This window comes from Dryas octopetala, chromosome 6, assembly GCF_963921425.1.
Source record: "Dryas octopetala chromosome 6, drDryOcto1.1, whole genome shotgun sequence".
Taxonomy (NCBI): Eukaryota; Viridiplantae; Streptophyta; class Magnoliopsida; order Rosales; family Rosaceae; genus Dryas; species Dryas octopetala.
Genome location: NC_141371.1, coordinates 11,060,054 through 11,074,881, shown reverse-complemented (window position 1 = coordinate 11,074,881; position 14,828 = coordinate 11,060,054). Strand labels below are relative to the sequence as shown.

Genomic DNA, 14,828 nt, shown 5'->3' with positions numbered 1-14,828 from the left:
ACTATGATTTTATTTTAAGGAAAAATATTTCAAGATTTTGACTTTTTCGAAAGAAACGTAAAGCAATATATATTATATCGTGTAGCTAGCTTCATCAATATTCTCTTTTTATATCATGTTGAACAACTCAAGTTATAAAGGCGAAAAGTAATACTTGTTCAAATACCGTTGGTTGAATACCGTTGGTAGACCAACGATATTTTGAACAAGTATTATTAGTTCACAAAACCATTGATGGATCGTTAGTCGACCGTTATTTATGCAAGGGTATTTTAATGTTTTGTGTTGGCATAAAGCACTATATATGCATGTGTAAGACTGAAATAGCCCTACACTCGAAGTCTCGCACTCCTTGAGGTAATTTGACGAAAATCTCTATTTGGCCTTGATTGCAACTATATTTTAATTTATTTATTTTGTTAATAATTGTACTATTAGTCTGTTAATTTACTAGCTAGACCGTTCATAAATTGACAAAATATGAAATTTTAGTGGAAAATGACTTCAACTATAAGAAATTCGCATGCACTTGGCACTTGTGGCATCTAAGTGCTAAACATCAATGAGTAACAAAATACTTGAGAGGATAAATTAATAAAGAAAAAATAATAATTATTAATACAATGGAAATTAGATGTATATATATAATTCTTGTCGTGAATATGCATATATATATATACATATATATATTAATAGAGTTATTTACATTTATACTCTCTGAAGTTTATTGTGTTATTTTTATATATAGTCTCTGGAGTTTCAAAAATTACACATACACTCTTAAAGTTTCAAAACTATTACACATAACCTTCGACAAGAAAAAACAATAAATAAATAAGGAAAAAACTGAAAGTGATTCCCGAATGAATGAGTTTGCAGCCCTCCAGAGTCCAAACAAGCTTCTACCACGTCACCATCTTGAAACTCACACAACACAGTGAAGCAAGTAAAAAAGACGGTGTGAAGTCTCGAAATAAACCCCACATCCATCCTGCTGGTTACACCCATCCTTCTGGAAACGCAACCAGATTGGCTTCAAATCATCTATAAGAAAAATAAATAAATAAATAAATAAAATACATTAGCTTGCTGGTCATAGATAAACATATGTGAAATTCAGAGAGCTATATATAATTAATGATGAATTTTATTCGAAAAAGTACCACATCTGATTTCCCATGCCAATCCAGTTCGGTCCCATTCTTGGCCCAAATTGTGTCCCAAAATTATATGATCTGCATATAGAGATTCACTCAGTCAGACGATCATACATATCACACTAGTGGGAAAAATTCATATCAATATGTATACATATCAAACTAAAATTAAAGAATGACAAATCAATCTCATTGTTCAGATGAAATCAGCCAAAAATCATACAAACAATAGAGAGCAGAGAAAGAAAAAATACTTTGTGGGGTGGGACACAATGATTTGTTCTGGTAAATCATTGATCCGATGAAACTTCAAAAAACTTTGTGTCAACAGTTGTTTTTTGACTCTTTTTCTATTCGAAAATTGAAGGATTGATGTGTTTTCCTCCATTATATTTTGACACACTTTCTACCCTTATAATATTGAATTCAATCAAGCAGAAAAAAGAGAGATTGAAATAAAAAATGATAATGGTCAAGACAACCCTATTACAAAAGTAAGGAGAAAAGAGAATAACACAAAGACATTAATAGGATCTATGTAAGGTTTCTATGAAGGACGACAAGGACGGTAGTCTTATGTCCCTATTTATAATGTTGTAATGAGTACCGCGCTATGTTGGCATACCACACTGGCAGTGTCCATATCCATTGAACGAAAAATTTCACCTAACAATTTCTATATAAAGTGGCAAATTATAATATACAATGCATGAAAACTTCATATCGAAATAAACATGGCAAAGTAATTATTTTATTTCTATAACTATTATTTTCATTTAAGGAAGAATGGTTTAGGATTATGATATTTTTCAAAAAGAAAAAGTAATATATAGTAACGCTTATCTTCGTCGATATTCTCTTTATATATATTATAATATTATGTTAAACTCAACTTAAGAAGAAAAAAGTATTACTTGTTCACAAAACCGTTGGTCGTTGGTCGTTGGTCGTTGGTCGTTGGTCGTTAGTCGGTCATTATGAAAATTACAACAATAGTCCTACACACTGATATTTATTATTTGTTCACTTGTTAGATATTTATGTATATGCTCATATATTGTCTCACCACATGGGTAGATAAAATTACCATTGGCTGGTCAGATGAGGAATTCTTGCATCTCCACCCGGGTCTTCTACACCTGATCCAGACCAGTATTTATATATACATGAATTCTTAATGAAAATTCTATACGAAAAGCTTGTCTAGACGAGGATCCTATATAGAATCCAAGATCATATACGGGAATTCTTTAAGCAGGAAAAGCTTCTTGTATAAGACTGGTATAAAAATTTTCTAATAGGATCTGATCCGGACCAGGTGTGAATGAGAGAATTGCATGCCCTCGTTAGATAGTGGTAATCTCAAGCACACATATGCATTTATGAGAGAATTTAAATGAAATAGACTCGTAACACTTTATGTGAATAAAGATAAATCTATTTTTACACTGACTTGTATTATACGATTAAAATTGAAACAAGAAAAGACGTATGAGATTGCTTGATCCCTTCTTATATATATATATATATATATACAGGCTCCTTCTGTTAAAGTATACCTCAATTTATTTTGTTGAGGTATACCTTGTTGGGGCCCACACGAGTAGTTTTGTGTCGATCCGAACCGTTCAATTTTTACATCTCCATAGATAGATCATCCTTGCAAAAAATTAGCCAAATCGGAAATCATTTGCCTATCTAACTTTGATCAAATAAATGGACGAACCAAATATTTTCGATGAAACCGTCCATTTGTTTTATCAAAGTTAGATAGGCAAATGATTTCCGATTTGGCTAATTTTTTGCAAGGATGATCTATCAATGAAGATGATTCTTGCGAACGATTCGGATCGACACAAAACGACTCGTGTGAGCCCAAACAAGGTCATACCTCAACATAAATAAGTTAAGGTATACCTCAACAGAAGGAGCCTGCATATACATATACCATATATATATCCTAAAGTTGTAATGGAAAACTCTCATTTAAATATCACTTGGCCTCAAGCTATTGAAAAATAAAATAAAAAAAATCGGAGTGACGTGATTGTCATTGCCATTCCTAGTTACCCACCCCTTTTTTCATAATTATTTTTTACAAATCTTTCTCCATGCAATATTACATTTCATGACAACATCAACTTAAAAAAATAAAATAAAAAAAATAGGAGAAAAAATAAAAGCTGTTGCTGGTAGCCATGGCATGCAGCACTGGTGGAGCCACAACAAACCCCCGGGGGACACATGCCCCCTCTCACCCTTAATTACCTTAATCATATAGATCTACAAGACATCACCAATGAGATTTAAACAAACTTTAGAAAGATCAGACACTAGTAAGTACCTCGATCAGATATGAATTAGCAATGTCAGAGAGAAATCTTTAATGTTCATCTACAGATCCAGTTCAGATCAACTTGGGCATCTATTCAATTAATAGGGTTTTCAATCTGTGCAAATACCTTATTCTGAGTTATTTTATTTTTCTCCATCTTGGTGGAACTTATATATAATAGAGATACAATGGTTAGTTAGTTAACTAGGAAAATAATCTAATTCTATAATTTGTGCCTAATTACATAATTCAAGGCTAATTAATTCAGAATATCATAATCAAATCATAATGCCATAAAATCATAAATCAATTATGGATTATAATTTGTCAAACTTTACAACATATAACCAACCAAAAAAATATAAGGACAAGAAAACAACAACAAAAAACAATTGGTGCAGGTCTTTGACCAATTGACCCTATCAGCTGCAGATGATAATTAACAAGATCGAATGATCGACCATGAAATGCCTCCTTTTAAAATCTGGAATATGATGTATGAATGGAATCCGAAAATTAAAAAAGATTGCCGGCTAGCTCTAACCAATTGAAACAAAGAAGTTTATTCTGATTAATATATTGGAACGTACAAAGAAGTTAGGACAAGAAGTAACGTTGAGAATTATATATAAGATGTGGTCAATACATAAACTATACAATAAACACACACCCGTAGTTATTTAAACTCGCCAACAACGGCTGCTGACCCAGTCTCTGCTCTTCAGCCTGATTACATTACGTACATCAAGCAATTTATAATTAATTATTAGTCCATTTACAAACAGAAACCATTTTAAAATGTAATAAATAAATAGATTGTCTTAATCTAATGGACATCATCTTAATTCAGAATTAAACTTTAGTGTTATTATTTTTATAGTACATGTCTTCAACAGAATGAGCAAATTCATTCCCAAATCATTGGCAGTTTAATTCCTTAAGAAATAAGAACTAAACTTCTGCAAACAAAACAAAAACAGTACGTACTGTCTCTGATCCTTATATAACCACCCTGCAAATCTTCATCTTTTTCCAAGATTAACACAAAGATTAATCAACCATGGAAGCAGATTTCCAAGGCTACATCACACTTCTCCTTGTATGGCTAGTCTCCACAGTCATAGTCCGAACCCTATTCGGCAAAATCGGGGCCAAAGCCCGCCTTCCGCCAAGTCCAGTGGCCTTACCAATCATTGGACACCTCCACCTCCTTGCCCCAATACCTCACCAAGCTCTTCACAAGCTATCGAACCGCCATGGTCCCTTGATTCACCTCTTTTTTGGTTCCGTCCCTTGTGTAGTTGCTTCTTCCCCAGAAATGGCGAAAGAATTCCTCAAAACTCATGAAGTTTCTTTCTCCAACAGACCCCATATGGCTGCTGTTGACTATCTCACATACGGCTCAGCTGATTTTTCATTTGCTCCTTATGGACCCTACTGGAAATTCATGAAGAAACTCTGCATGTCTGAGCTTCTTGGTGGACGAACACTCGACCAGCTCCTTCCCGTCAGGCGTGAAGAGCTGACAAGTTTTATTCAATTGATGCTAAAGAAGGCAAAAGCAAATGAGGCAGTAGACGTCGGGGCAGAGCTCATGACGATAACGAACAATATCATATCGAGAATGACAATGGGGCAGAGCTGCTCTGCAAATGAAAGAGAGGCTGATGAGATTCGGAAGTTGGTGAAGGCTGTTGCAGAGCTTACAGGGAAGTTTAATCTGTCAGATTTCATTTGGTTTTGTAAGAATTTGGACTTGCAGGGATTTGGGAAAAGACTTAAGGAAGTGCGTGATCAGTTTGACACTATGATGGAGAGGACTATAAAGGACCACCAAGAAGCAAGGAAGAAGAAGAGGGAGGAAGGGAGTGAAAGTGATGATGCAATGAAGGATTTACTTGACATTTTACTGGACATATCTGAAGATGAGACCGCAGAGATCAGATTGACTAGAGAGAACATAAAGGCCTTCATCCTGGTACAAAACTCTTATTCTTGAACCTTAGCACAAAACTTAATTTCATTGCCTAAAATATTTGTTGCTCATGATTCATTGATAAGTAATGCCTCTAACAATGAAGCATTAATTAATTCATTCATTATATATCTAGCATTTGTAAAATGACAACTTAATTTAGTACTAAAACTCTGAGGTCATTGCAATAATTATATCCTAGCTAGCGATTGACAAAATTGTTAGTCATCAAATTAATGTAATACCAATCTATAGATGATGTTGAGAGTATATATCCTACATTGGATAAGTAAATCTTTGCATAGTAGTTTATAAGGTATTGCACGTCGATCTCCATTTATTGCTAATTGATTTTGAGTTGAATAATTCAATTTTCTTTAGATGAAACCGTCAAATATTAAAAGAAACCCTTTTATTTTTTGCCTGAAACCCTAAAAGAACCCTTGCTCCTGAAAATAACGCTACAGGTAGCATAACTAATTCCCTAATTAATATTCTTAATTTGACTGGGAGGGTTGTTTTGGTAGCCTCAATGAGCGGGTTATATATAAGCTCTCTCTCATAATATGACGATGGGTCTCGCTGTTATGCAATGGATGTCACATGCATGTTGTGAGAAAGAATGTTCTATAAGCTAAAATGAGAGTAATTTTTAAAACTTTTCCATATTGCTAAAATGAGAGTAATTTTAATTCTATGAGGAAAAATCAAGCAATTCTTGTTTAATTATAAGCATTGGCATATATATTCACAGGATATATTTGCTGCTGGGACAGACACATCTGCAATCACAACAGAATGGGCACTAGCAGAGCTGATCAACCATCCAGAAGTGGTGAAGAAAGCAAGACAAGAAATTGACTCCATAGTTGGCAAGAACAGACTTGTACAAGAATCAGACATTGCCAACCTTCCCTACCTACAAGCAATAGTGAAAGAAACTCTAAGGCTTCACCCAACTGGCCCATTAATCGTGAGAGAGTCATCCGAATCCTGCACAATTGGCGGCTACGAGATTCCAGCAAAAACCAGGTTGTTTGTTAATGTTTGGGCTGTCAACAGGGACCCCAATCACTGGGAGAAGCCACTGGAGTTTGAGCCGGAGAGGTTCGTGCGTGAAGAGGAAAGTGGGAAGAGCCAATTGGATGTGAGGGGTCAGCATTTTCATCTGTTGCCATTTGGGAGTGGAAGAAGAGGGTGTCCTGGAACCTCACTTGCAATGCAGGTTGTGCAGACAACCCTAGCAGCTATGATTCAGTGCTTTGACTTGAAAGTTGAGGGAGGGATATTTAAGAATGGTACTACTGTTGTTGACATGGAAGAGGGACTTGGATTGACACTTCCAAGGGCTCATCCATTGGTGTGTGTTCCAGTGGTTAGGCTCAATCCCTTTCCATCTTTTTGATAAACATAAAGAACAATGTATCAAGCTATGATTCGAATCATCTGCTTGTTTTTTCTCTTGACTTTTAATATTAGTCATGTTTTTATCATTGAAAAGTATGAAGCAAAAGATAAAATGAATTTGTAGCACTTTTTGAGTGGGAGTGAAATTACATAAACCCTTAGATATATACATCACAAAGTTAAGGCATCTGTGCCGACTAACTATTGAGTCTTGTATGACATTGTATAAGTCTATTTTACCGATTAGCTATTAGTTTAGCGATACTTTTTTTCTTAATGAAAATATTTTTCTCTACTTTGCTAAGATGTTTCAAGTTTTTTATTTTTTTATGATAGAAGATGTTTCGAGTTGAATCTCATTTTCAATGGAAAAAACTAAATTTTAATTTTTTTTAATTTTTTTTGTCATCTGTCTATTTCAATCATATGTATGCTAAGAGTGAGCCATTTTATTGAAACTTTCTCATGCACCATTAACAAGGCACAATTTTTTTTTAATTATCAGCAACTCTCATCCATAAAATTTGAACTCGTTACCCCTTCCTACAAAAGGGATACTGGTGGTAGCACTAAGGTTGATTGGATTTTTTTATTCTAAATGTCTAGCCAAAATTTACAGCTTGTTCTTTTTCTATGGGGCTAACTTCGGCCTAGAAAGGCCTTTCCTGTCTTCATCTAAGAAGCCCATTAAGAAGTCAGGCCCGCTGCACAAGTCTATGGTAGCCCAAAACAGACGAGTGGCCCAAGTGAGCAAGATTGTCATTTGTCAACAGCAAAGTTGAATTCCCTAATACTGCAAGACCAATTCTCATATGCCACTACTTTTTGCACTCAGAGCAGGCAATGGAGGGGATGAGTAGAAATCTGTTCCAAATTTGGCCAAATTTGTTTTGAGTTACAATGAGAAAGTTGTTTAGATGGAAAGAGAGGTAGTCATATATGACCCTATACTAGTAACTAGGGCTTTCTTTCTTTTGAAGGATAGTTAGGGATTATTTTCTAATAAATTGTACTTATCGAACACTAACCTCTACTTAGCGATAACTGCATAAAAAGAAAAAGAAGGGTCTTAAATTCTCAATTCGTTTTTTATTTGTTGTTACATTTGAGAGAATTGATTCCTAAACTTATTTTAATTCTAACTCATTATCTTACTCAGCTTTACCATTTGAGCTAACATTCAGAATTATTTAATAAAACAAAAAAGTGATTGTAATTTGTTTCAATAATTTTTACTTAGTTTTTGTGGTTGGTGCAACCTTTAAAACAATAATTGCAGACCTTTTTTTTTTTATTGTCAATATAATTGCACACCCTATCCCCATTGTTTCTTTCTGGCTTTTACAAATGACAGGAAGGCAGAACAAAATAACAATAAAATAACAAGAGTGGATATAGCCTGAGTTGGCACGTGGGGCCTAATCCACCGTGTCAATGGGCCATCGACGTTATTCTCAGCCAACAGTTTTTGGCCGTAAAGTTTATTTTAGGTGGATCCTCTCAGCCTTTCCCTTTCGCTTTCGTATTTTGGATCTCCTCGTCCTCGACTCTCTTTGCTTTCACCAAATTTTATCTTCACAATCACTCCTTTATTTCTTGGTCATCGATGCCGCTTGATTTTGGACTATTCGACATTGGTTTTGTGCTTTTTATAAAATTCAAATCCATTTTTTGGGTCTCTTCCTCCCCACTCCCCACATCATGATTTTTAGATGAGAAAAATCCCAATTTTTAGTTTTTCTTGACACTTTGGATTAATATTTTGAGGATTCTTGTCCGTTTATAAGATTTTGAGGTTTAGAGAGTGAATTTGCAAATATTACCATCTGGGTTTCTTTCAAATTGATTAATATTTCATAATTTCTGGGTAAAATTTGCACTTCTGGTGTTTTGGATTTGTGGGGTTCTCTCAAATATGGTGACAGTGAATCTTGGAATGCTCCACTATGTATTGGACCATGTGTATGGTGCATTCATGCACAGAACAAAGATAAGCCCACAATTTTTTTCAAGAGGGTGGGGTGGTACAAAGCTTGAAATGCTTGAGTTAATGATCAAGCAGGTGTTCCCAGAAGCCGCAGGCCAGAATTGGCCTCCCGCTGTGGTCCAGCCCGTTTGGAAAACAGTTTGGGAGAGCAGGACAGCTTGTCTTAGAGAAGGGGTTTTCAGGACACCTTGTGATGAGCAGCTTCTTAGTGCATTGCCTCCTGAGAGTCACAATGCAAGAGTTGCCTTTCTTGTCCCAAAATCTGTGCCCCCTCAGAAGATGGCCTGTGTGATTCATCTTGCAGGTATTATCATGTTATATCTTTTCAGATGTGCTATAGTTAAGATTGGTATTTTGTAATTTATGTTTGCTTATTTCATTTTTCAATACAGAATTCATTGTGTCATTTCATTGTTTCTGTTTTGGTCATTGTCCCCAGTTAGCATAGCAAATCATTTGCTTTAACTATGGAGAGCTGGGCTTTACATTAATTGGTTTATCTTCTTATCTTTAGAAATATGAACTCTGAGCCTTGCTTATTGATGAGTTATTCCAAAAGAGAATTTGAATCTGGCTTGTGCCTTTTGATTATTGTAGCAAAAGATTTGACTCGAGAAGGTAACTTGGCACGCTGTTTTATGTGTTGAGCATTGGAAATTAATTTCTAGAGAATTGAGCTTCTGATACCATTTATTTATTTTCAAATTTCCATCTCCAATATTTTTGGGGGTACAATTCAAATGGGACTTTGGGTTCTACTTGTGTATTTTTCTTGAAGAGTCTAATATCAAGTATATAGTGATTGCTGGTTTTAGGAAACCATATTTGAAACTTTTCTTCTTTTGATTGAAAGATTGATCACTATAACTGTGTTATACTTGGTTTCTTTCTCTTAAGAGTATGCAACTGCTACCACCAAAAAAGTACGTTCATGGGTTTTTCTATTGCGAATAGGTTCTGATTTGTTTTTAGGAAAAAAATTACAAACTGTTGCATCATCTCAAATCACCATAATAATCATCACAATAATCACCATCATATCATCATAAACCTTCCCTTTGTACAGGGTTGGCTAGTTGCATCATTCAAATATCTCCAGATTAATTTGTGATGACTAATGACATATTACTTTCTGGATGGGGCTAGTCCTTCTGTGATCCACCTAATAGAGAAGCTTTGGAAAAACAAACTATTTCAAACCTCTTAATGTTAAATATTGGATGATTATATATTCCAACTTCTAATGGATTTTCTTTCCATTAACACTTAATGGAATTACTGACATTTCTTTTTGGATTACAATTTGTAATCTTTTTCTTGCAGGAACAGGGGATCATACATTTGAACGAAGATTGCGTCTTGGTGGACCATTGCTGAAGGAAAACATTGCAACTATGGTGCTTGAGAGGTATGAATAATTCTGCATTGTCAGAGTTCTCCATAACTACTATGTGTAATTTCCAGCCTTTTGATTAAGGTATATATGTTATTGCAGCCCTTTCTATGGACAAAGACGTCCTATAATGCAGCGTGGTGCAAAACTCTTGTGTGTCAGTGACTTGCTTTTATTAGGAAAGGCAACCATTGAAGAAGCTCGCAGTCTCTTGCATTGGTTAGACTTTGAGGCAGGGTTTGGCAAGATGGGTGTTTGTGGACTTAGTATGGGTAAGACTCAACTGGATCCCTTGTAAGTGTTTGAACAACTGGTTCCTATTAGCTAAGGTTGTAAGTATCTCTGGGCTAAATATTTGTTTCTTTCAAAATTTGAAGTTGCTACTTGCTATAAACTGACATAATAGTTCAGAGTTTTGAAAAAATCAAATGAAATTGTCCATGGAAGTGGAATACTCCCTTCAGTTAATTAATCGTCTTTTGCCCACAATATAATGCTTCTGCGGAATCTAGGAGGAGTACATGCTGCAATGGTTGGATCGCTGCACCCTACACCTGTTGCAACCCTTCCTTTTCTCTCTCCACACTCTGCTGTTGTGGCATTCTGTGAGGGAATATTAAAGCATGCCACTGCATGGGAGGCACTGAGAGAGGATCTTGCAGTGCAGAAGGCTGCAATGACTCTTGAGGAGGTGAGGGAACGGATGCGCAATGTTCTCTCTCTCACAGATGTCACACGCTTTCCAATTCCGAAAAATCCTAATGCTGTAATATTTGTTTCTGCAACTGTAAGCTTTCATCAGATCTCAGTATTACCTTATGAATGTGTGTTATAGGAATTAAAATAAAGGAGTTGGCGGTTGATTTTTTGTCCATTTTTTATTAACCCAGTTTTATGGTTCTGATGGCATTTCCCATTTCTTGTTAGGAAGGATTCCCCTTTTGATGATAAGTTGACTAATACACGCTACTCCTAATTAAAGAAAAATACCATTTATAAGCAAATATTTTTCTCCTCTTTCTCTTTTGTCCTCCATGTAAGTCATTTGTGAAAATGTAAGGGTTCTGTATTGCTCACTTAATAGGCTTCTAGTTCACTTTGTTTCGTAGTTTAGGGTTTCAATATAGAAGAGAAGAGGGAGGGTTTAGGATTTCAATATTCTCAAATTATTTCAAAATGAATCTAATTCCTGCATTACATTAAGGCCTATTTATATATAGAATCTAAACCCAATAAGAAAACTCTGATGGTAATAAGAAAATAAACCCTCAAACTCTATGTAATATCAAAATCCCGACATTAAAGTAAAATAGGAAATCACAAATTAACATAATAAAAAAACTGTAGTAAAATGTCCCCATATCATCTGCATTATTAAGGTTTTTACATTGTGTGCAACAGTTTCACAGATATTTTTGTTTCTTGGTTTTTTACTGCACCCATTTTTCAGGATGATGGGTACATCCCAAAACACTCTGTGCTGGAGCTTCAAAAAGCTTGGCCAGGTTCAGAAGTAAGATGGGTCACTGGCGGGCACGTCTCATCTTTCCTTCTACACAATGGTGAATTCCGCAGGGCCATTGTTGATGGACTTGACAGATTACAATGGAAGGAGTCTCCATTATGACATGGCAACACATCTGAAGAACTTGCACTTATTCTCATTTGGTAGTCTTCACCTTTAATTCTCACTGAACATGTAAAGAACTGGATATAGATGACAATATGGAACACCCCCACAAAAGATGGGAAACGGGGGGATGTTTTGTGAAATATCTGTTTCCTGATCTACTCTCATATCATCTATCTCCCTTTGTACTCTAATTTGGGATGTACCTAAACAATTAGTGGCAAGTTTATTCTGTTCACTTTTCAAAAATAATTATTTTAGTTGCTTTGATAGGTGCAATTTCCGTGTTGCGCCAGAGGGAACGTACTCAAGGCTAGCCGAAGTGTATTGACTTGCTATTTTTGTTCAATAAATAGTGCCAAAATGCTTAAACAGGTCTTATTAATTTCTTTCTGCGATACACAAAACTGTAGCCTTCAGCACTGGATGTTTGTTTGGATGCTGCCCCTATTTTTTCAAACATCTCTATAACAAATGCCAACTATTTAAACTGCTGGCTAAATCTCCTATACCAGCGGGCATTACTTGCAGCTGTCGAGTGGAGCACCACACAAGCACCGGTTATGGAAATACGTTGTGTAGTCGAAGCTCTGCAGCTTCCCACCCACTGGAATCTGACCGCACAACCTGTTGTAACTCACATTCAGGAACTGCAAATGCTGTAGGTGAGTGATTTCCATTGGAATACTCCCTTTGATGCTGTTATGGTTGATGTCCAAGGTAAGCAAGCTTTTCGGAAACTCCACCTTTGACAGATCAAATTCCAGCAAGTTCCTCGAAAGGTCCACAATCTCGGTCGTCTTGTTCAACCCGAATAGCACAGATGCGTCGCCTTCGAGCTTGTTCCTTGACAAGTATAGGCGGCTGAAGTCCATTTTGGCTAATGAGGTTGGTATTTTTCCTGAGAGCTGGTTGTGGGAGAGGTTGATGTCTGGAACAATACCAATGAATTGTCCGAACGAGTATGGGATGTGACCTGTGAGCTTGTTGCGGTCTAGACGAAGTGAGTTCAGATTTGGTAGCTGAGAAAGCGAGCTTGGGATGGAGCCTGTGAGGTTGTTGAAGGAGAGGTCGATGAAAGTGAGGTTCTTGAGCTGGCTGATGAAGTCAGGGACAGAGCCAGAGATGTTGGTATTGCTGAGGCGGAGGAACTTGAAGCTTTTGAGCTTTGCAATGGAGGGTTGGATTGGGCCAGAGAGGTTGGAGAGCTTGTGGAACTCCAGGGTTTGAAGATAAGGTAAGTCGCCGACCTGGGCGGGGATTTGGCCTGAGAGCTTGCCGGCAAAGATGGTGAGGGAGTTGATGCGGTTTGTGGTGGAGTCACAGGTGACACAGTACCAGTCACAGCAGTCATTGTCTGGGTTCCACGAGGCCAAGATGTAGGGGTTGTTGAGGGCTTGCTTGATTTGTAGGAGGACTTTCTTGTCATTGGGGTTGCAGAGCTCAGAGAGACTTGGGTTTAGGATGGTGGAGAAGAATAGTGTGAAGCAGAGGATGGTGGAAAGCTTGAGGTCCATGTTGTTTTGGGTTTTGGATTTGAAATATCATTCAAGGAAGTATCAGATTTATAGGTATTGCATGTGCTGATTAGTCAAAGTCAATGGTGTATATAATGACCGAAGCTTTGGACAGCTGAGAAATGCCTTATTATGGATAATGGATATCAAAAAAGAGTAACATGCTTTAATGCTTTGCACTCCGTAATCCAGTCAAACATGTAAGACATTTGTTAGTTTAAGGCCTTCACTTTATGCCTGAATGAAGAGACTATACCAAAATTTTAGGTTGTAATCATGTAATAATGGGAAGGCGACAAAAAACATGATTGGGATTTGGGAAATCGAAGTGAATAGGCCTCAGATCGCCGCATAACATTTTGTCACAAGGACTCAATTTTGAACAAGTCAAAACTGAGGGCTCTCTCTTTATCTGGTATCTTTTGTGTGCTGGATCCTGGCGGCAAATGGTGATGACTGATGACTGAGCACTTTAAAAAGTAACTCAATTCCTTTTCCACCTCTCTAAATCTCACGTAGCCCTCCACTACATGGAGCTTCACCAAGTGAACACAGAACATGTACATTATTCTTGTGACATTTATTTTAGGATTTTTTTTTATATTTAGTACCTAAATTTTGATCATTATTTTAATGTGGTACCTAAATTTTTATTTTGTGTCTAATAGGTACTAAAATGAATTTCTGTTAAAATTGTCAACAAAAGTTAGGGGCAATATAGTCATTTCAAAAAATTTATTTTTTAATTTTTTTTGTTTGTTGTGTGTTTTTTTTTTAATAATTTTAAACATATAAAGAAAATAATTAAAATATACTTTGACTATATTGCCCCTAATTTTTATCGACAATTTTAATAGTAATTCATTTTGGTACCTATTAGACACAAAATAAAAGTTTATGTACTCAATTGGGACAAATAAAAGTTTAGGTACCACATTAAGACAAGAGTCAAAGTTTAGGTACTAAATATGAAATAAACCCTTTATTTTAAATGACTAGATTCATGAAACTTATCAAAAACTGGACATACATAGATGACAATTTTGAACAAGCCCCACAGACAATGGGAAATGGGGGTTGTCTTGTGAAATATCTGATGTACTCTAATTTGCGAGGTATGCTGGTGTTTGGAGATCAGTTACATTGTATAAGCAATATATAATGGCAAAGTTTATTCTATTTCCATTTTCAAAATGGAAATTGATTATTAGCCAAAGTTAATTGGCTCGCTATTATTTGTTCAATAATTAGCAAGTCTTCTTAATTCCCTTTTACTGGTTGGCTATTTCAAAATAAAAATTTTAATCAATTTACTTACCAAACTTTTTAAAATAGGCCAATGTGATCTAATTTCTTAGGATTAATTTCATCCAAATTTTCGTTTTAAAAATGTCTCATGCCCTTTGAAGGGAAAATAGACAATTCAA

The 14,828-nt window shown here is 35.9% G+C and overlaps 3 protein-coding genes across 4 annotated transcripts; 2 read left to right on the top strand and 1 right to left on the bottom strand.

Moving 5' to 3' along the window:
- Positions 1 to 4,522: 4,522 nt before the first annotated feature.
- On the top strand, positions 4,523 to 6,872 carry LOC147282342 (3,9-dihydroxypterocarpan 6A-monooxygenase-like). Its single transcript, XM_086246094.1, has 2 exons — positions 4,523 to 5,470; positions 6,222 to 6,872. Exons 1-2 carry the CDS (start codon positions 4,553 to 4,555, stop codon positions 6,870 to 6,872), a joined length of 1,569 nt encoding a protein of 522 aa, XP_086102220.1. The 5' UTR covers positions 4,523 to 4,552.
- A 1,532-nt stretch (positions 6,873 to 8,404) lies between these two features.
- On the top strand, positions 8,405 to 12,152 carry LOC147282341 (alpha/beta hydrolase family protein). Of its 2 annotated transcripts, none has more exons than XM_086246092.1 (5): positions 8,405 to 9,165; positions 10,185 to 10,269; positions 10,357 to 10,526; positions 10,767 to 10,945; positions 11,705 to 12,152. In XM_086246092.1, the coding sequence occupies exons 1-5, from the start codon at positions 8,790 to 8,792 to the stop codon at positions 11,879 to 11,881; spliced, it is 987 nt and encodes a 328-aa protein (XP_086102218.1). In that variant the 5' UTR covers positions 8,405 to 8,789; the 3' UTR covers positions 11,882 to 12,152. The 2 variants fall into 2 exon arrangements, with proteins under 2 accessions (XP_086102218.1, XP_086102216.1); XM_086246090.1 differs by having other exon boundaries at positions 10,767 to 11,041.
- Positions 12,153 to 12,255: 103 nt separating this feature from the next.
- Positions 12,256 to 13,595, bottom strand: LOC147282340 (polygalacturonase inhibitor-like). The gene has a single exon (XM_086246093.1). It carries the CDS (start codon positions 13,399 to 13,401, stop codon positions 12,406 to 12,408), a length of 996 nt encoding a protein of 331 aa, XP_086102219.1. The 5' UTR covers positions 13,402 to 13,595; the 3' UTR covers positions 12,256 to 12,405.
- Between the last annotated feature and the right edge of the window lie 1,233 nt (positions 13,596 to 14,828).

Bases quoted from the DNA above. Each gene is read 5' to 3' on its own strand.
- LOC147282342 (XM_086246094.1), top strand. From the start codon at position 4,553: ATGGAAGCAGATTTCCAAGGCTACATCACACTTCTCCTTGTATGGCTA. The intron at 5,471-6,221 runs GTACAAAACTCT...ATATATTCACAG, and splicing joins ACATAAAGGCCTTCATCCTG to GATATATTTGCTGCTGGGAC.
- LOC147282341 (XM_086246090.1), top strand. From the start codon at position 8,790: ATGGTGACAGTGAATCTTGGAATGCTCCACTATGTATTGGACCATGTG. The intron at 10,270-10,356 runs GTATGAATAATT...ATGTTATTGCAG, and splicing joins GCAACTATGGTGCTTGAGAG to CCCTTTCTATGGACAAAGAC. The intron at 10,527-10,766 runs GTAAGACTCAAC...TGCGGAATCTAG, and splicing joins TGTTTGTGGACTTAGTATGG to GAGGAGTACATGCTGCAATG.
- LOC147282340 (XM_086246093.1), bottom strand. From the start codon at position 13,401: ATGGACCTCAAGCTTTCCACCATCCTCTGCTTCACACTATTCTTCTCC.